This window comes from Lagopus muta, chromosome 14, assembly GCF_023343835.1.
Source record: "Lagopus muta isolate bLagMut1 chromosome 14, bLagMut1 primary, whole genome shotgun sequence".
NCBI lineage: Eukaryota > Metazoa > Chordata > Aves > Galliformes > Phasianidae > Lagopus > Lagopus muta.
In genome coordinates this window covers 12,796,513-12,817,004 of record NC_064446.1, presented here as the reverse complement: position 1 = coordinate 12,817,004, position 20,492 = coordinate 12,796,513, and the positions used below count along the sequence as shown (strand labels likewise).

At 54.6% G+C, this 20,492-nt stretch overlaps 1 protein-coding gene across 4 annotated transcripts; it reads left to right on the top strand.

The window, feature by feature from the left end:
* The first annotated feature begins 382 nt into the window (after positions 1-382).
* Positions 383-19,735, top strand: NDST1 (N-deacetylase and N-sulfotransferase 1). Of its 4 annotated transcripts, none has more exons than XM_048960580.1 (17): positions 392-477; positions 7,417-7,519; positions 9,450-10,322; positions 10,706-11,188; positions 11,436-11,523; positions 11,823-11,977; positions 13,332-13,517; positions 13,877-14,005; positions 14,172-14,354; positions 14,681-14,777; positions 14,911-15,034; positions 15,340-15,514; positions 15,674-15,844; positions 16,415-16,524; positions 17,175-17,277; positions 17,768-17,883; positions 18,161-19,735. In XM_048960580.1, the coding sequence occupies exons 3-17, from the start codon at positions 9,813-9,815 to the stop codon at positions 18,165-18,167; spliced, it is 2,637 nt and encodes an 878-aa protein (XP_048816537.1). In that variant the 5' UTR covers positions 392-477; positions 7,417-7,519; positions 9,450-9,812; the 3' UTR covers positions 18,168-19,735. The 4 variants fall into 4 exon arrangements, with proteins under 4 accessions (XP_048816535.1, XP_048816537.1, XP_048816539.1 ...); XM_048960582.1 differs by lacking the exon at positions 392-477 and adding an exon at positions 1,089-1,105; XM_048960581.1 differs by lacking the exon at positions 392-477 and adding an exon at positions 1,127-1,144.
* Positions 19,736-20,492: the final 757 nt, after the last annotated feature.

Below are 20,492 nucleotides of genomic sequence, written 5' to 3'. Positions count from 1 at the left end.
TTGAAAAACAAACAAACAAACAAAACCTGTACACAGGGTTCTGTACACGGAATCATAGAATGGCTTAGGTCGGAAGGGACCTTGCCGATCACCGAGCTCCAACGCCCCGCCGTGGGCAGGGCTGCCAGCCACCAGGCCTTCAACCCTGCAGGGATGGGGCACTCGTCTGGGCAGCAGCGCCAGCTGCTCACCGCCCGGCGTGACAGCGCTCGGCGCTCCGTCCCGTCCCGCGGGGCAGCGGCGCCCTCCCCGACCCCACCGCGCCGCCGCTGGGCGCCGAGCGCCGGGTGCGAGGCCGAGCCGCTGCCGCTGCCGGGGGGCGGAGTGCCGGGCGGGCCCGGGGGCGGTGCCGTTGGCGGGGCGGAGTGCCGGGCCGGGCCGGGCCGAGCCGAGCGGCGGCGGCGGCCTGGCGGCGCGGCGCTCGGGCAGCGGCGGGGCGGAGCGGAGCCGGAGCGGGGCCCTCGGCGGGGCATGCAGGTAGGGAGCGAGCGGAGATCCGAGCGAGGCGGGGCGGCGGCGGAGCGGGGCCGCAGACAAAGGGCTGCGGGCGGGAGGCGGCAGCGCGGCACGGGGGATGCGGAGCCCCGGCCTGGTGCCGCCGCTCGGTGGGACCCGGAGTCGTGAGGCCGAGCCCGGCTGCACGCCGGAGGCCCGGGGCCGCGCCGTGCCGCCTGCCGCGGGCCGGGCGGGAGCTCCGGGGTCGGGGAGGTGCTGGCGGCGGTGGGCTCCGTCTCGCTCGTTTGGGGCGCTGGGAGCGCCGTGCCTCCGCCCCGGCTCCGCGCTCACCTGGGGAGCACCGGGGTCACCTGCCGATGATCGCTGCGCCCCCGGGCGCGGCTGCCGGTCTCCCCGCCCTCCCACGCTGCTGGCACGCCGTGCCCGGTGCCCTCCCGGCTGCCCGACCTGTGCCGCCCATTGGGAACCCGGGCCTCTCATGAAGATGCTCCTGTTGCTTGCTGCTGTCGGATCTTCCCAGGATGTCCAGGGTGAGTCAGCTGCTCGCCGGAGGTGTTAGCAGCACCGTGGGACTTCCATCTGACCCTCATCTCCGTCATGCTCGTGGTCCATCAGGTCCCTCAACACCTTTCAAGCTTTCCATCCCTCAGTAAGCGACTCGGGGGGCTCTGGGAGAGGAGGAGAAGCGGTATGTGCCGTGTAGCTGCCTGGTGTTGTGTGCTGAAAGCTCCCAGGCTCTGCATGGCACCGAGTACTGCACGCAGTGGGTGCAGATGGCCTCTGAAAGTCAGAGCTGAGCTCAGCATGGGGGTAGGTTGGAGTGTCCCTGCTCGTGAGGATCATAAACGGCATTAATTAAAATAAAGGATTAAAGGAGATCCGAACAGCACAGCCAAGAACTGCTGCAATGGTCCACTCCTTGGAGTGTCTTGAGTCTCCATAAAGCACCTTATAATCCCCTCTAGAAGAAATCCTTGCACTTACTCAGCTGCCAGCGAACTCCTGGAGCTTTAATGTATAGCTGTATCCATCCCCCAGCCCAAGTCTTTTGTTTTTTGACTCCACCTTTGCCTTTGTGCAGGCAGGTTGTCCCCTGCCTGGCATTCCAGCAGTGTCACCGGGAAGGCTTGTGCTCCCCCTGGACTGGCTCCCATCATTGCAGCCTCCTGCAAGCAGGGATTTTCCCTTCCCACGCTCCCACTGGTGCTGCTGTGTGGCTGCTGCTCCCTGTGCTCAGCGCTTCGCAGCACCGCCTTGTTACTGACAGCCTTCACGCAGCGGCTTTTCCTGCGACAGAGCTGCATCTTTGTTACTTTAATCTCTAGGGCGTTGTGTTGTTTTTTTAACTGGGGCTGAGCTGGCTCACCCGGGACTGAGGTGCGAACCAGGAGATGAGCGCTGTGCCCACTCCATCAGCTGCACATGGGGCCGCAGCGGAGGAAGTCGTTGTTTTCCAAATAAAACAACCAGGACGGATTCAATAGGAAATAAGTTTCTTGCTTCTGAGTGAACTTGCCGTGGGTGGAGAAGAAGGAAATTAAACAATAGAAAAAAACGTGCGTGGCTTGATAAGACAGGAAAATAACCTTGGTGGCTTCTGGTGGGGTGGCTGAGTATCTTCCCTCTGTGTCAGAGCTTGTTTTGCCAATAACCAAGAAGGACACAGCGATGCTTGTGGCTCTGGATGCCCGTGTGTCTCCGGGATCACCTGAGCTCACCCCCACGCTCCCATCCCACAGGTGCCCACACTGCTGTTGGCCGTGCCATCCCACCTGCAAAGCCATAGAACATTCCCCTGTTGTGCATCCCCAGGGCCAGAAAGCTCAGGCACGCAAAGCCTTTCCCGTTCACTTTGGGAAGCTGGTGGGGTTGCTTTGTTTTTGTTTTGGTGGGGATGGGAAACCCGTCCCTGTTAAGCAGACTGGGAGCTGCTTCGTTTTTTTTTCCCCTTTTCTTTCCGTGTCGAGCTGTCAGTACTTTAAAACAGGATGTATGTTAATGCTCTGTTGGTGGTAATTTAAACAGAAGAAGAAAAAGATGCCTCGCAAGTCAGAAACTAGGCTGGAGCCTGGAGAATGATTAATATCTTTTTCAGGAACGTGTCGTGGTGAAACACTGCACAGCCGAGCGTGTCCCTGCTGCAGCAGTGTCACCAGCAGCACCTGCCCTCCGCCTGCAGGTTGCTTCTCTCTGGTTTTGGGGACATCTCTGGTTGCCCAAACCCCTGCAGGGGATAGAGGGTTGCTGTCCTGGTGAGCTGAGGGCTGTGCTGGGTATCAGGGCTTCCCCTGTGCAAGGCAGACACAATCCTTTAGTGACAGCTCCATGGAGTTGCTTCTCCAGGAAAAATACATTGTTAGCTGTCTCTTCATGATTGAGTTGAGATGAGGGGAGCTGGGTAGCAAGGTGCTGCCTGGTGTGTGGCCATTCCGCAGTAGCTGCTCTTCGGCTGTGTGCAGTGTGGGGTCATTGAGTGGGGTTGGTCATAAGGCATTGGTTGGTTGTGAGATTTTATCTGCTGTGTGGACTTTATTATTTTCTTTCATCTCTTTTAGTTTTGACTGTTGACTTAAGTCTTGCTAGAATTATGTTAGGGCTCAAAGCAGAGAGAAACAAGTTATTAAGGTCTTATATCTTGCAATTGCTTTATGGTCATGAAAGGCTATGGTTTCCAATCTATCTAATGTGTGTTCCTAGCCCTGCTTGAATGGACTTTTTGGAGCTCAGGACCCTTGGGCTCCTTGGGTAATGGGATATTTCTGGCTGAGGTGTCTCTTTTTGCACTTCTACAGCGTGCTGTCCCTTGTGCACAGATGGCTTTAGAACCAGGGATGGGGAGAGGAGGATGTGTCTGTGGGGTTTGGGAGGAGGCGATGTTCAGTGCTGCTTCCTTGGGGACCGTTGTGGATTTTGGGGTTGGGGGGCTGTGCACGCTTGGTCCCCATGTGAGCGTGTTCTAAGCACCATGCACCCATCTCTGTGGAGCAGCAGAGCAGCTGTTGCTGCAGGACCCCTGGAAATGTCGGGTGAGTCACGCAGTGTGGATGCAGGGAGAGGGCAGCCCGTAGCTTATGATTCATATTGTTTTCCTGCAAAAGCCATCGACTGTAATGGCAGGGCTTGCAGCAGATGAATCAATACTGAACCGTAAATCCTGCATGTGGCTGCAGGCTGGGGCTGGAGCTGCTTGGCTGGGACATGTCCTCCCCATAGGGGTCAGCTCCTTCCTGCCTTGCCCCGATGGAAGGGAGCACCACAGCTTGCAAGCATCTGCCATGCTCTGCACCTGCTGCCTGTGCTTCTGCGGGGCTGGAGAGCGTGACAGCCTCGGGTACTTTTGAAGGGTGGCAAAGTTTGTCTGGAGAAGTAATACCTTTTATTAGCCCAGCTAATACCTTTAGGAAAAAACAGATGTGCTCTGGGGCATGAGGAGTGCCTCCTGTCTGGGTTGTGCCGGGTTTTCCAACTGCATTCATTGATCTAAGAAAAGATCCGACCTCTGCCTGGCCTGGCCCTGACCTTGGAGGCAGCATCCCCAAGCATCGGCCATCAAGAGCCAACACCAGGGCATGCCTGCACCCACTGCGGGCGTTGGACACTGCACTCCTAATCCCACACACACTGTGAGCACTCAGGGGCTGCCCTCAGCCAAAGCAGGACGGATGGGAGCAGAGGGAGCATCTCCAGAGCCCTTCGAGGAGGGGGCAGCTTGCACAGTGCCACAGCCATTGCTTCCAATCCTGGGCACCGAGGGGCTTGCTGCAGCCCTGAGTGGTTCCCAGGGATGCTTTCAGTTAGTTTGCACTGCAGTTTTATGGACGCTCATTTGCAAAAGTGACATTTTGGGGCCAGATTAGTGTATGGCGGGGAGGCCTGCTGTCCCCTGAACAGCTGGTGCTTCTTCTGCAACTGGTTGAGGCTGGTCTCCTGCAGATGTCAAATTCCTCGTCATGGGAAGCTGTCAAGAAAAAGAAGCAGCTGCTCTGTACCAGTGGCTCCAGTGGTGCTGCCTGGGTAGCAGCAGCAGACTGGGGACGTTGCTTGGCCGAGGGGCTGTAGATTTTTGGGGGTGTGCTGCATGATCCACGTTCTGCAGCTAAGCTAAGCCTTCCCTCCCCCTCCGTTTGCAACAGGACCAGCAAAAATCTGGTTGAGCGAAGTGTTGCAAGTAGCAAAAGGTGGCACTGAGGCCTTCTCAAGGGGGTGTATATTTGGGTTGGTGTCCCCGTACAGTGAGCAGGTGACACTGCAGCCTGTGGCTCCTTGCCTATCCCTGTATATTAAACTTCATATAAGGTTCCCTTCCTTCACTCTTTTTTCTTTCTGGTGATGCTTGAACTTCAGACCTTGCTTATCCAGAATGGCTCTCGGACGCTTGGAGGACCAGAAGAATTGTCATGGCACATTTCAGAGCAGTAAAATCGGATTCATTGAGGGGATTGTTTTTCCCCCCTGTGAGCCCACTTAAAATTCACGGCGAGTTTTGTCAGTAAGAACCTGTTTCAATTAACAGACAAAAGAAACTCTCCTCGTTAAGCGTCTCTTTCAATTAAGGTTCGGGAGAATTCCCCAAGCTCCGCTTCCCAATTCCTCATGAATGAGGGTGTTCCTGAGGCTTCAAGGGCAAAAAACACTGCACCAAAACTTGCCTTTCCCTTCCCACTCTGAGAAGAGAAACATTTTCACGACTGGTTTTGTAGGAAACCTGAGCAAAACGCTACTTCTATCTTTTCCAGTAAAACCCAAGCGTTAATGGGGCTGTCTGGGTGAAAAATGTCTCTTTCAGAGCCAGACACTGTGGCCAAAAATAACTTCTTTATGGGAAGCACTTTGACCATTTCTACTGGGTGCATCATTCGTCTAGCAGCTCGGGCAGGAGGGTGGGCTTGCTCTGGCCACAGTGGTTCACCCCGATGGTCCTGCTGCCCAGACCCTCGGTGGATCTGAGGTGCATTTTCCCAATGCTCTCTTGTTTGCTGCTGCTCAGTCTATCACATCAAGCACATCCCTGGCACCCCAAGCTTGGGGCTGCACGTCGGTGTGCTCATCCTTTATTTCATATCTTTGGGATACTGGGATGGGCAAAACCATGCTGCTGTCCTTAGGATAGCTGGGCTGGGGCCGTGGCCCCGCCGGTAAGCACTTTGTTTTTATCCCTGGCATGTTGTAACTACTGTTTGCTAAGTACTTAAGAAGCCCATGTAATCTACTGCTAAGGCATTCCTTATCCAGCATTATAAAACTGCTCTGATAGCGAGCGGCCCTGCAGGTCGCCTCGGGAAGAGCCAGGGCCAGATTGGCCAAAATGGGACTGTTTGTACCAAAAGTGGCACGGGGCTGCTGGAGCGGCTTCCCCACAGCCAGCATTCCACCCAGCTGGGGAAAAGCCTTCAGCAATCAGTGGCTGATAAAGCAGTGATGCAGAAGTGAATGTTTAAAGGGAGATTTCTCACGCTGGTTACTTCTTCATTTCTAATGCGCGCTCTCCTGTCTTAAGCTCGCGGTTGTGTCTTGAATAATATGATGGCATTAATCTCCTCTCTAAGGATGTGCTTAGTTCAATGGTTTAAGATCTAAATATTACCAACAGAGAGAGGGGAAATTCCCTGTAGAGGGAATTCAAACCTATTAATAATCATTTAGGCTGGCTTTGTGCATCTTCTGCAGGTAGCCCACGATTCCCAGGGCTGCCCGGGCAGCGACCGCTCGGGATGCTGGCAAGGCTGTGTGAGATGCAGGAGAGATGGGGCACGGCCAGGGTGGCATTGCAGTCCTGCTGGGGATGGACATTCCAGGGTGGTCAAAGAATAGCGTCTGCTTTGCTTGTCTGAAAGCTCAGAGGGGTTGACCAAAGCTTGGATGTGCGAAGGGAAGTGATGGAGCAAGCAAAGTGAATTGCTGAGCTAAGCAACACAGTCGTATGTCGTTCCTCTAAATCCTTGTCCATCTGGGCTTAACCCCGTCAGCTTGCTTACGCATGGCAGCTCTCTGCCAAGCAGGGCCGTGGCTCTGGGGAGCACATTCCCATCTCAGGTTCTTCCCATTGAGGGGAGACGTAGCCCTGCTGGTAAGCACTTACACAGCACCCCACAACTTCAGTAGCCCAACCACTTAGGGATGTGCCTACAGTTCTCTGAGCATTCCGGGACAGCGGGTGATAGCAGCATCCAGCTCCCCTTGGCTGTGTCACATCAGTGATTTGAGCTCGCATCCTGTGCTGGGATAGATGATTTATTTGGCTTGTGAACCACGTTGATCTTTGCTGCATGTACCTGTGGCTGGACCTGTTGTACTGCTGATAAATCAACACTGCTGTGCGTGTCTGCTGGGACCGATCAGCCCTTCTCTTTCCTCCAGATCTATTTGCACTTCCTTTCTTATATTTAATCCTCCCATCGCATCCCTGCAAATCCCACTGGGAGTTAAAGGGAGAGCACTGTGTGCTGGTGATGGAGGTGGCTTCATCCCCTGGTCCCTCTCTGGTTTTCCAGCTGGGAAGTACCAGCATCTCCATCCCTGGGCTGTCCAGCTGGCAATGGGAAGCTTCCCTTCCCTCTGCCCTGCTTTCTGGCAGTTTCTCCCCATTTCTACCTGGGAGAAAAAAATAAACAAATCTCATGGTGGCCAGTGAGCTCAGGCAGGGCTGTCCCACCTCCCTGCCAGCAGTGGCGGGCAGGGATGTACCACGGAGCATGTGCTGCTGTGGGAAGGTGGCAGCAGAGGATGCGCTGCAGGAGAGCAAAGCTTTAGGGTGCTTGTCCTGCACTGCATGGCCGTGGCTCGGGCAGGTATGTGGCCGTGCTGGAGAAGCTGCTGTGATGCTGATGCTGTTTGTCAGCCTCCCGGATTACAACTGCTGGCCCTAAGCCGGCCGGCAGCCTGCAGCAGGGTGCTCCTCATGGGGAGCTTTGTGTCTTCCGCCCTGTGCCCTCACCCCTCCTTTTTCATATACCCTTTCAGTGCCTTGCTGTGTTACCACTGTGGGAGCAGAGCTCAGCTGCGCTGCAGAAGCCGTGCTTTGAGGCTGGGAAGGCGAGAGGTTTCCTGCGCACAGCAAGCGGAGGTGGGTTTGCTGAGCCTGCAGGCACAGTGGGGAGCGTGGCAGGCTCAGCTTCAGGAACATGGGCTTCCAGGAGAGCCCATGCAATGAGCTTGGACAAAAATCAAGAGAAAAGGGTACTGGTAGCAGCTTTTCCTCCTGGGATCCTTTCTGTGCTGCTCCAGCTTAGCATTGGTCGGTGCAGCACGGTGTTTCTGGGGCTCGAGGGCTGCATGTGGTGCTCTGGCTGTAGTTTTCAGCTGGTGTCTTTTAAGGTAACCACTGTGGTTTTAAGAGGCACCTGAGCAGCTTCTGAAATCAGGTTAAAAGGAAGTTTGACTCCCGCTGCCACTTCGCCAGCTCTTCTGGAGGTTATTTTTTTCTGTTTTATTATCACGTTCACATTTTTGTTTCGCAAAAAATACAACAAAATTGCTGGTTTCTGGGACTTCTGTTCTCGGACCAAACCCTGTGGCTGTGGGAGCTGCCTGTCCCCTGCTCCCAAACGCATCTGCCTGTCTGCTGACAAGCACTGATGGATGGATGCACAGCCCCAGCCGCTGTCACCTGCCGTGGTGATGCCCCATCCACTGGCTGTCACTTCCCTGCCGGTAGCCATGGGAACACAGCAGCACCAGTGCTTGCGTTGCCCTCCTGATAAGGGAATGTGGTTCATGGGGAATGGGGTGCTGCGTTCAGGATGTGATGCTTGGAGGCGTGTTCCCAGCTCTCCCTGGTTTGTCAGGGAGGATGGATTTTCCCTTAACGCACACACAGCGCTTTTTGGCTTTTTTTCCTTTATTCTGCTGTGCTCAGAGGTGTGGAAAGAGGGGTACAGCACGGGTGTGTAGCAGACCTTGCTGCAGGTAAGGGCAGGAATGACAGGATTACCCTGCAAAGTCGCAGCCTGTAACCCACTGAGATGGATTATAGGTTGGTTACTCCTCAGATGGCCACATTTAATCCCATTATTGTCTGGATTATATTTGTCCGGCCGCTCCACGCTTGCGCAGCCCTGCACAGCCATGCTCCCAGCCCAGACCTTTGGGGAAAGGCTCCCAAGGGAGCTATGAATAGTCCCAGCACCCTGCGAGGTGTGAAAGCAAGGGGCTGGGCTGCCCTTTCGGGTTGTCTCTGGGCAGGGTTGAGCCATGCCAAGGGCAGAGGCGAGGGACAGATCCCTTCTCTATGTCTGCCACTGTGGCCGGGATGCCAGAGCTCTATTTTTATCTCTCTCCCAATCCCCTGTAATGCTTTGATTGCACAAACTCCTTCTCACAGCACCCGGGGGCTGTGTGTAGAGAGCTCTGCCCAGCCAGTAGCGGGCTGGTGCCCCAGGAGGACCTACTCACCAGCAAGTGGCGTCTGCTCTTTTTTCTCCCTTTTTCAAGTTGGCCTTTCACAGAGAAAAGAAAAACAATCCCAAGGTCCTTCTGGCTCCACGTGGACGCTCCTGCTGGCCTTGGCTTTTCCCTCAGAAGAAGGCTTTGTCTCACTGACCTTGGCTGGCCTCCTGCCCACAGCCCTCCCCTGCCACCAGCCGTGTCCCACGAGTGCATTGTGCCGGAGGGCGGCGCGGCTCAGGGACGTTGTGCCCCGACGGACCTTCATCACAGCACGAATGTGTGAGCTCTGCCCCGATGCTGCTCGTGGTGAATACGTTTGCAAAGCCTTGGAGCCCGTGCAAAATAAAAGGGTGTGGGCCACATGCTCGCAGCAGGGAAGGGAGGAGCAGGGCTGCTTGTTGGAAGGGCTCTGCCGGCTCACAGAGCCCTGGGGGCCCGTGGGGGGCCATGAACGCTCCTACCCCCACTGGGCACCCAGGGCATGCAGCACACGTGCATCCTGTCCTGGCACGCTGGCCACAGGCCCCAGCATGCCGGCAACTCAGTGAGAGAGCACTTGTAGAAAGCCAAGCCACGCTGTGCCCGAGCTCACCTCCCCTCTCTTACAGGGCTGCACGTGGAACTGCTGGAGCGAGGCACTGCAGGGAGCCGCCATGCCTGCATGTCTGCCCAGACCCACACCGAGGCCTCCTGCTGCCCCCTCGCCCCACTGAGGCCATGGGATTTCGGCTGTGGACGGGGACTCTCAGCACGTTTGCCATGGTGACATGAAGCGGACGGCGAGGGACGCTGGACTGCTGGAGGGGAGAAACCCTGTGTGCGCACAGGCGCCCTGCTAGTATTTTAATTTATTATCAGTATAATTCCAGTTTGTTTTCCCTTTTTTTTTTTGTGGTGGTGTTCGTTTCTTCCCCTCCCCTGGGGCTCGAGAGGGCAGGGGAGGGGGCCCCAACTTGCCTGTGGATGCAAGGATGACTGTGCTGGCAAAGGCCCGGAGGGGTATCCGACAGGTATCTCCCCAGGTCGTGCTGCTCCTGCTCTTCGCATTCTGCCTGCTCAGTGTTTTTGTCTCAGCATATTATTTATATGGGTGGAAAAGGGGCTTGGAGCCCTCGGGGGATGTGCCAGGGCCGGACTGTGATGAACCCAAGGTTGCCCCTTCCCGCTTGCTCCCACTGAAGGCCCTCAAAGTGGCCGATTCCTCCCGCACAGACCCATTGGTGCTGGTGTTTGTGGAGAGCCTCTACTCCCAGCTGGGTCAGGAGATTGTGGCCATTCTGGAGTCGAGCCGCTTCAAGTACAGGACAGAGATTGCCCCTGGAAAGGGGGACATGCCCACATTGACTGACAAAGACCGGGGACGCTTCGCACTCATCATTTATGAGAACATCCTCAAATACGTCAACCTGGACGCCTGGAATCGGGAGCTGCTGGACAAGTACTGCGTGGAGTACGGCGTGGGCATCATTGGCTTCTTCAAGGTATGGGGGTGTGTGGGATGAGCTGAGCCTACATGGTAGGGGCTGAGGTTGAGTGGAGCCTGTGTGGCCACAGGTGTTGATGTCTGGAGGAGTTTGGCCCAGGGCTGTCCTTCTGCAGGTTCTCCTTGACTGTCTTGTCCTGTTAGAGTGCTGTGGGGGGAGAGCAGGGAATGGAAATGCAGATTTGCAGGTGGCTGCAGGTGAGGGTATCCCACATTTGGGCAACAAATAGGAGAGGGACCCCAGTGTCTGGAGTGCAGAGTGAGGGCTGTAGCCTGGGGTGGGCTGGAGCTGTTTGTGAATGGGTGGTAGGCTGCTCCTCTCCACCAATCCCCCAACCAAGCTTCTGTCTTGTCTCATTTAACACTTTTCTTTCCTCACAGGCCAATGAGAACAGCCTGCTGAGCGCACAGCTGAAGGGCTTCCCCCTCTTCCTCCACTCCAACCTGGCGCTGAAGGACTGCAGCATCAACCCCAAGTCACCCCTCCTGTACATCACCAGGCCCAGCGAGGTGGAGAAGGGGGTGCTCCCCGGTGAGGACTGGACCGTTTTCCAGTCCAACCACTCCACCTACGAGCCCGTCCTGCTGGCCAAGACCAAGTCAGCCGAGTCAATCCCACATATGAGCGTGGATGCAGCGCTGCACACCACAGTGATGCAGGACCTGGGCCTCCACGATGGCATCCAGAGGGTGCTTTTTGGCAACAACCTCAACTTCTGGCTGCACAAGCTGGTCTTTGTGGATGCCGTCTCCTTCCTGACAGGGAAAAGGCTCTCCCTGCCCCTCGATCGTTACATCCTGGTGGACATTGATGATATATTTGTGGGCAAGGAGGGCACTCGCATGAAGGTGGAAGATGTCAAGGTGCTGCTGTTAGAGTCTGGCTGGATGGGCAGGGGGTACCTGGGACTAGGGTGAGGGATGGGATGTTTTTTACTGTAGGGGTGAGTTTCCCTGTCCTCAGAGCATTCTCCTTATGGGAGTCTCTTCTCCAGAGAGCTTAGAGGCATGGGTTCTTGCCTTAATATGGCCTTTGCTAGAGGCCTGGTTATAAAGCTGTCCCCTACTGCTGCTGACTGAGGATATTTTGCTTTCTCTTTCCCTCTCGCAGGCGCTGTTTGACACACAGAATGAGCTGCGCACCCACATCCCAAATTTCACTTTCAACTTGGGATACTCAGGGAAATTCTTCCACACAGGTGAGGAGAGTAAGGGTGTCACTTCATGCATCAGTGCATTACTGATGTCAGGGCTGCAAGAGTCCCTGGGCCAGGCTATGCTGCATAGCAGTCTGCCTAGCTAGCAGAGGTGAGGTGTTCATGGGGCAAATCACTTCCACGAGCTTTCCCACTCCCCTGAGAGAGCTCCTTGGAGCTGGCACCCCATGCTAGGACCTTGTATCTGTCCTCTTACCTCTGTATGGAACGCTCATGCATCCCAGGGACACCCTATGCAGCTCTGCATACACTGCAGTGACAAACAAGTGTTGTCCCTGCAGGTACTGACGCCGAGGATGAAGGTGACGATCTGCTGCTGTCCTATGTGAAGGAGTTCTGGTGGTTCCCACACATGTGGAGCCACATGCAGCCTCACCTCTTCCACAACCAGTCGGTTCTTGCTGAGCAGATGACCTTAAACAAGAAATTCGCTGTCGTGAGTAAGATGCCGCCGGTGGGGATGCTTTTAATGGGGGGAGGATGGGATGAGGGGGTACAAATAGGCCTTTGTAGGCTGAGAAATCAAAGAGAATGGGTTTGGCCTCCTGTGGTCACTAGACTGATCTCCGAACTCCTTGGACAGAGCTTTAATTCCCAGGATGACGGTCTCTATTTGCTGGAGCAAAGGGAGCTGATGACAATGAGCCTTAGGAACCCCCTGTGCCTGGGTGTAAATTTGGGATGAGGATCTTCTGAAGCTCAGCACCCTCCCTTTGTAACTCAGCAGTTAAATCCATTTGTACACTAGTGCTCGGAGCAAAAATACTTATCCACACCAACCAACGTGCCTCTGTCACAATGAGCTGCCCGAGTGCCTGCTGACTGGGAAATGCTGTCCGTGTGTTGTTCCACTCCAGCTGTGTGGCTGCAGCTGTGCCAGTGCTGCTGCCTGCTCTGAGGCAGCATTCATGGGAATGCAGAGATCAAACCCACAGCACTACAGAAGGCAGCAATCGCTTGGGTTTGTGTGCTGGATTTTAACCAAGCTTGAGGTTTATGTTTAGCACGCTGTGGTTTGGTGTTGCACTGAAGCTGGCCCATGTGGCATCCTGGAGTGGGGTCAGAGCGGCTGCGCCTGCAAGGATCACACTGCTAGAAACTCCCTCTGCAGGCTGAGTTGTCAAGGGACTCATTTTCTTTGTAAGGGCGAGCTCTGACCTTTGGCTTGGTTGGAGATTGTCCATCCTCCTGGAAGGTCCTTTATCTGGCCTACAGAAAGTCAGCATTGACAGCAAGTCATGCTGTGATCAACTGATTTGCTCGCAGTTGTCTCAAATCCAAGTCTATTAAAGTCAGGCCTAGCAATAATAATTGGATCTGGTAGTCTGAGAGATGGCTCTTCGTCTAACTTGAATTCATTCCCTGTTAATTAATTAAGGCGTGAGGCTAGAACATTTCTGCTTGTGCTAGAAGAGATGGGCAGGTATTCAGCTGAAAATTTCCAAGTTGCTTTGTATCTACTGATATAAATCAATTTGCAGTCCCGTATAGTTTTCTCTGCACAATCTTCACCAATAAGCTTTGCTGCTGCTGACTTCTTTGTGAAAGCAGAAATGACTCCAAAAGGAGCAAGTGTCCACCCAACAAATCTTCTGTTGAACTCCTTTTTCTGGAGGCAGCCTTGCTTAGGGGAAGATGCATGAGAACAGCCCAGCTCTTAGTGCTCATCAAGACACAGGTGGACTGTTTATGGTTGGGAAGGGACAATCCTTGGGGGAGACTGTGTTGAGCTGGCAGCTGGTGGTTCTGGGTTCTCCCTAGTCACCCAATCTCCAATCTCTTTCCTGTAGGAGCATGGCATCCCCACTGACATGGGGTATGCAGTGGCCCCCCACCACTCCGGTGTCTACCCTGTCCACGTGCAGTTGTATGAAGCTTGGAAGCAGGTTTGGTCAATCAAAGTCACGAGCACAGAAGAATACCCCCACCTGAAACCTGCTCGCTATCGCCGTGGCTTCATCCACAACGGCATCATGGTAGGTGGCCAGCTGTTATCTCTGATGCTTTTTCTTCTCTGCCACTTTGATTTGTGGTTTCTGGATGGCTTGGCTATTTTGGCTTCAGCCAAAGGAGACTGTTGATTTGATAGGATTGCATTCTCTTCATGTTTGCTAGTCCTGCACAGTAGAACTTTAATGAGGACACTTTGTGGCCTCCCCATCTGTTCATCTACATCCCTTGAGAGTAGCAGAATTCAAGTCAGGGGGTAGTGGAGCTGATGTCCTGACCTTTGAGAGGTTGAGAACCTTTTTTGAACCTGGGAGAAGGGGCTGTGTGGCTTTTTCATTGCCCTGGCTCCTCCACCAGCTCCAGACCTATCTTTCTTCCTCCCCAGGTCCTCCCCCGACAAACCTGTGGCCTCTTCACACACACCATCTTCTACAACGAATACCCTGGTGGCTCCAGTGAGCTGGACAAGATCATCAATGGAGGTGAACTGTTCCTGACGGTGCTCCTCAACCCTGTGAGTACTGCTGCCTGGGGACACATGGATGGCACCTCCTGCAGAGCCGTCCCCTGCTGCTGCTGCAGGCAGCATCCCCAGGGCACTCAGCTGGAGCAGAGGGCTGTGAGTGCAGGATGGCGGCTGGGTGAGGTCCTGCTAACCCCTGCTCCATCCTCTACCTCAGATCAGCATCTTCATGACCCATTTGTCCAATTATGGCAATGACCGCCTGGGTTTGTACACCTTCAAACACCTCGTCCGCTTCCTCAACTCCTGGACCAACCTGAAGCTGCAGACGTTGCCACCTGTGCAGCTGGCACAGAAATACTTCCAGATCTTCTCCGAGGAGAAGGACCCTCTGTGGCAGGTATGCCTTGTGCAGAAGGAATGGAGAGAGCAGCCCCGTTTTCTGTCTGTGCTGGGGAGAGGGAAATGAGATAAAGCCAGCCTTGCTCTAAGCAGGCTTTATGACCTCTCCAGGTCCTTTCCAACCTAAATGTTCCTGCGATCCTGTGGAAAAGCAGTGATTTTTTGCCTCTTTATGGTTCCGCGGGTGGTGCTAGGGCAGAATGTGCTTCAAGGACCTGGAAATAAACCCAGACCTTTGCATGGCCAGCATGCAGGGAAACTGAGCAGCCACACAGCTTCCTTCCCAGGCTGCCTTGTCTCCAACCGTCCTGCTCTGCATTTCAGGATCCCTGTGAAGACAAGCGTCACAAAGACATTTGGTCCAAAGAAAAGACTTGTGACCGATTCCCAAAGCTCCTCATCATTGGGCCTCAAAAAACAGGTACATCCCTTCACCCTCAGGGCTGTGAGCATGGCAAGAGGCTTGCTGGGTTCCCCACATCCTCAAGGAGCCTCTCTCATGCAAAGCAGGAAGGGAAATTAGTCCTGTCAGCTCTTATTTTCTCTGTCTGAAGGAACAACTGCCCTTTATCTCTTCTTGGGGATGCACCCGGACCTGAGCAGCAACTACCCCAGCTCAGAGACCTTTGAGGAGATACAGTTCTTCAATGGACACAACTATCACAAGGGCATAGACTGGTAGGTCAGCCTGCATCTCCCTGTCACGAGGACAGACTGGGAGCACTAATTTCTTGGGGAGTGGGAGCAAGGCTGCCTTGAGGCTGTCAGTCTCATGTCTAAGGAGCTGGGGACCACTGCACGCTCTGCTCCATGCAGGGTCACGCTCATGACAAGAGCAGCTCTGTCTGGTGGCCAGAGTTTGTCTTTCTCTGAGTACCTGCAGCGCTTGGTACAAAGTGTCAGGAGACTGCTACCTGCACAGAAGGTTGCAGGGGATATGTTACGATACCTGTCCACTTGCCTCACGCTGTGCCTTTCCGCAGGTACATGGAGTTTTTCCCCATCCCCTCCAACACCACCTCTGACTTCTACTTTGAAAAAAGTGCCAACTACTTTGACTCAGAAGTGGCTCCCCGGCGAGCTGCAGCCCTGCTCTCTAAGGCCAAAGTCATCACAATCCTCATCAACCCTGCAGATCGAGCCTACTCCTGGTATCAGGTGAGCCACCCAACCCTCCTCTTGCCCAGTTCCCTGTTGGGTCAGGGGCAACTTTGATCTCTTGGGAGGCTGTAGTGCTTCGCAGGCAACCTGGGGTTTGGGTCCAGTTGGTGTCCATTCTTGGCTGCCTCAGGAACCTGTTTTGCTCATGTTTGACAGCATCAGCGAGCCCACGACGACCCGGTCGCCCTGAAGTACACCTTCCACGAGGTGATCACAGCTGGGCCTGAGGCTGCTGCAAAGCTGCGGACCCTGCAGAACCGCTGCCTGGTGCCAGGCTGGTATGCCACCCACATCGAGCGCTGGCTGAACAGCTACCATGCCAACCAGGTAGGGAGGGCAGCCCTGACGCCTCACTCTCCTGAAAAGCATCAATGCAGCACCAGAGCAGGACAAAAATAGCAGGCCAAGCTGCCCCTGGCTTCAAGCTGTCCATAAGGGAAATTGGGGTTAGATCCCAGCCCTGCTGTGACCTGCGTGGAAGGGGAGAGCGTGCTGCTGCCAGGGTATGGGCTACATTGGGTGATTCTGCGCAGCTGAATGATTTTTCCATCATCACTCAACCTTATAAAGTCTATTAATTGTGTACTTCTGGCGTAATTGCTGTAATATAATCCTGACTCTCTGTGGGTTAGACAGCCCTGAGCTAAAGCTCTGATTTTGTCCTGGATAAATCCTGGCTCTGACTTCAACTTGCATTCAATTTTCCAACACCTAGTGTAAGTGAACACCTGGGCACATGTTCACTGTTGGCATTAGAAAGGGAACCCTCCACAAGCTCATGGCAAATTTAGCTCTGAGATGGCAAAATATGCAGAGAAGGTGTTGTTTTGCCCCAGGAGAGCAGGGCTGAGAGCCAGCAGGAGGTGAGAGCTCAAAGCCCTGCCTTCCTTCTTGCAGATTCTCGTCCTGGACGGCAAGCTGCTCCGAACAGAACCTGCCAAAGTGATGGAAACAGTCCAGAAATTCCTAGGTGTGACCAACTTCATCGATTACCACAAGACCCTGGCGTAAGTCCCACCTTGAGCTTTCCTTACTCCTCAGCCTGGAAAGCACCTGCTGTGTTCCAGAGGGCAGAGATCAGGGGTTGCTCCCTTTTACTTCAGGGGAAACTCAGGAGCACAAAGCTTTCCAGGGCAGCACCCTGAGACCTGCTTTTGGTGCTTACTATGTGGCACCTTCACAGGAGCATTTCAGACAATAAAGCCCACCATAGGAAGCAGAAGCCTTCAGAGCTCCTAAAAAAATTTAGTTTACTTCTGTGCCTGTCTTACCTTTGTGTTTGGTCACTCTAAATTTGGGCCCAGGTGATGAGGAGCTCCTGAGAATATTCAAAGCTGGAAGTGCCAGAGAAGGTAATAATGAAAGCCCACACAGACTCCCATGCTTTCTCATAGCAGGGTAGTGTAAGTAATAAATAAATGAGTTCTGTCAGGCTGCTTATGGTACAGCTGTATGGTAAACCTGTTGTGCAGGTTGGTCAATAATGAGATGTTAGCTGGGTTGCAAATTAAAAATAGGCTCCAGAGCAGCACTTCTGCAGCAACACTTGTCTGCCAGCCAGCTTGTATATCCCAGGGAAGTGCATTACTGTTGATCAAGGCTGGGGCAGGGTGCCCTGGGTTGGCAGGCAGGGTGAGGCAGAGCTGTCTCTTTGCAGGTTTGACCCAAAGAAAGGATTCTGGTGTCAGCTTCTAGAAGGAGGCAAAACCAAATGCTTGGGGAAGAGCAAAGGGAGGAAGTACCCTGAGATGGATTCAGATGTGAGTATGCAGAAAGCCTCAGCGGGGCGTCCTGATATGGTATCCTAGACACAGAATGGGGCTGTAGCAAAGGAAGGCTAAGGTTGGATCTGGATGCAGCATTGTAATGCTGTAATAGGATGGAAAGTACCATGACAATAGTAGGATGGCAAAGTCTTTAGTTACAGCAGATGAGAAAGAGCCCAAAGGCAGCAGCTACAGAAATAAAGGGAAAAAAGCTGCTTACCTTTGGAAGGCCTCAGATAGGCAGAGATCTCCAACAAGAAACACCCTTGTCTCTACTACCAGCCCTTAAATGAGGTGTGGGGAGGGGTGGGTGGATCCTGGCTCCATCCCTTCTGGTCACTCAGGTGCACCGCATACACCTGAGCTCCCCTGGATTGGGCCTGCCTTCCCACCAGGTGCTCAATCACTGTTTCAGGCAGTGACTTAGCATTCCTACCACAAGCAGTCTGTCCCGTTAACCCTTATCTCCGTTCTCCCGTTGCAGTCACGGGCCTTCCTGCGGGACTATTACAGGGACCATAACATCGAGCTCTCCAAGCTGCTGTACAAAATGGGGCAGACGCTGCCCACCTGGCTGCGGGAAGAGCTGCAGAGCACCAGGTAGCTGTCGCCCTGCGATCACATCCCTAAGCAATATCCAGCTGCAGCCTTCGAGGGGATGCTGGAGCCCTCGAGCAGGATGGCTGTGTTGAAGGCTGCTGGGTGCTGGCCTGACTCTGTGGTCCCAGCGCTGCGACCTCTCCGTCTGCCCCACATCCATTCTGTTTTGTTTTTATCTTTTTAATTCCCAAACCTGATGGTGAGGTCCTTTCCTGTCCCGCTTTGATGGAAGAAACAGGGAATTGGCACAAATTCCCTCTTTCTCTGCTCAAAACAGACCCTAAGTCCCCTGGGCTGTGAGCAGCGTTGGAGCCGTTCTGCACCTCCTCAGCTGGTGACAGAGGAGCAGCTTTGGGTGCACTGGAGGTGACTTGTGCAGAGCTGTAGCAGAAGAAAGGAGCTGGTGGAGAGACAGTGCACCAAGTGACCCAGACCTCGTCCTGCTACCCAGCGCAGCAGCAGGAAGTGGGGGTTTGCTGGATTCCTCTAAAGCCCAGCTCTAAACACACCTGAAAAGAAAAAGGTGTCTTCTTGTTTCAGAGACACGGATGCTATTTCTTTGCTCATCTTCATTCGTTTTCAATCTGAACCTCTTCCCAGTCCATGGGCGATGCGGTGGGACCGCTGTCAAGTAGGAGAAGGGGATGGGGGTTCTCCCAGACCCTCACCTGCTCTGCAATGTTTTACAATTGTGGTGTTTCCTGTGGTAAAGCCCAGAGGTGCCTGGTGGCCTCCGGCACGCACCCAACACAGCTCACAGGAGCGTGGGCCCTCGGGGAGACGAGGCAGACTTTGGGCTAACGGCAGTTGGAAGGATGCTGAGAACTTCAAACCTCTTGAATATTAAAAGCTAAAGTATTTTAATAATGTTGGGGCGTGGGGGGAGGGTTCCTTTCGTTCTGATTTTGCAGGGGGTTGTTTGTTTGGTTTTTTTTCTTCAGTGCCAGAATTTGTACCTAAACCCTGAGGGTTTTACGTGGTCTGTTTGGCTGTTACATGGGAGGTGGACAGAGGTCAGTGGGGAAATAATGGGAGTGTTCCCCACTGGAGATGTGTCTTTATACTTGTCATGGTGATGTGCAGGAGCTGCCTCCTTTCATGTGGGCTTTGCAAGTTTTCTCCCATCCCTGGCTCTGGCTGCCCTGGTGGTGAGTGCACGAGTGTGAGTGCGTGTATGAGTGTGTGTATGAGTGTGTGAGCATCCATGTATGTAGCAGTGCCAACACTGAGCCGTAATGGGTTTATGTGGTAAGGGCCCAGGTTTCCTTGTGGATGAAGCTGCTGGTGTGTGTGTGCTGGAGGCTGGGGAAAGGCCGAGCCCTGGTGGTACGTAGGGATGAGTGGGGGCACTTTGTGAAGGGCACCCCGCTACCATTTGTGCCACCAAGGCGTCTGCAGCACTGCTGGGGAGCGGCCGGAGGTGGCCTGATGGTACGGTGTGGGGAGGTGGGGTGAGGACAAATGCTTTCTCCAGCCTGGGGGACGTTTGGCCCCTTTGTGTTTTATTCTTGGAGAAAGGGAGCTGGGGTCCCCCTGGCTGCCCTCCTGCGGTGCCCTGGCAGTGCCTGGACATGGAGCAATGCCAGGGCAGTGCAGGGGAAGAGTGGCAGCGATGAGGGGCTCTGCCCCACCATTCCATCTGGTTCTGGATGGCGGTGATGCTTCCCAGCCTTTGGGTTTTGCATGAACCTCTGTAGCCACGCCTGGGGCCACAGGGATGGGGTCTGCCCTTCCCCTCTGCCCCCCTTGGCTCCGTCCGAGCCCATCTCTGGGGCTGTGTTCAGAGTGTCCCGGTCACTAATGTAAGGTCCTGTTCAACTAACTGCTAATAAAATGGGGTTCGCTGGTTTTAGCTGCTGTGCTTTTGCCTTTTCTCCTGCTCTTCTCCCTGGAGCAGCTGCACAGGTTACTGCACGCCCACTCACTGCAGCACTGTTGTGCCCAAGATGTAGGACTGCTGTGCTGGGGTCTCCTTTTGGGGGCTGTCACCTGTGCCATGTGGGTGCACACAGGATGCCATGGTGTGCGTGCAAGGACTGCCGGCACATGACCCACGTGTGCCCAACCAGGCTGTCCTGTACCTCCATGTGTGCCAGCATCCCCCTGGGAGCTCCCATCCCCGTGGCACAGTGGCTCGCAGCATTTGGGGTGGGTTTGGGGATGATGGAGGTGGCGTGGGAGCAGCCCCACAGCTCAGCTCCATGCACGAGGTGGCAGCAGCCATCCAGCACTGCATCTGACCATGCTGTACGGCGGCTGCATATGGCCCCTGCAGCCCCGTGGGCCTCAAAACCCTCCTGGCTGCTGCCTTCCCCCTCCCTCTCGGCCTCTGCTCAGCGCTGGAGGAAACGAAGCTGAGGCTTAATGAATCCCAGCCGGGCAGCGGCGGGCTCTGTTCAAACCTGTCCTAGTGACAAACGATGTGCGGGGCTGCTGGGGGGGAGGCTGCCTGCAGTGCAGCTGCCCACAGGGATAGGGGGTTTTGTTTAGGGCTCTGCTGCAGCAAATCCCAAGCGTGCACCTTGTCCCCGATCCCTGGGGTTTGCTTCCCTGTGTCCCCCAAAAATGCACATGTGTGGGAGAAGGGGGATCCTGTGGTGATGTGAAGC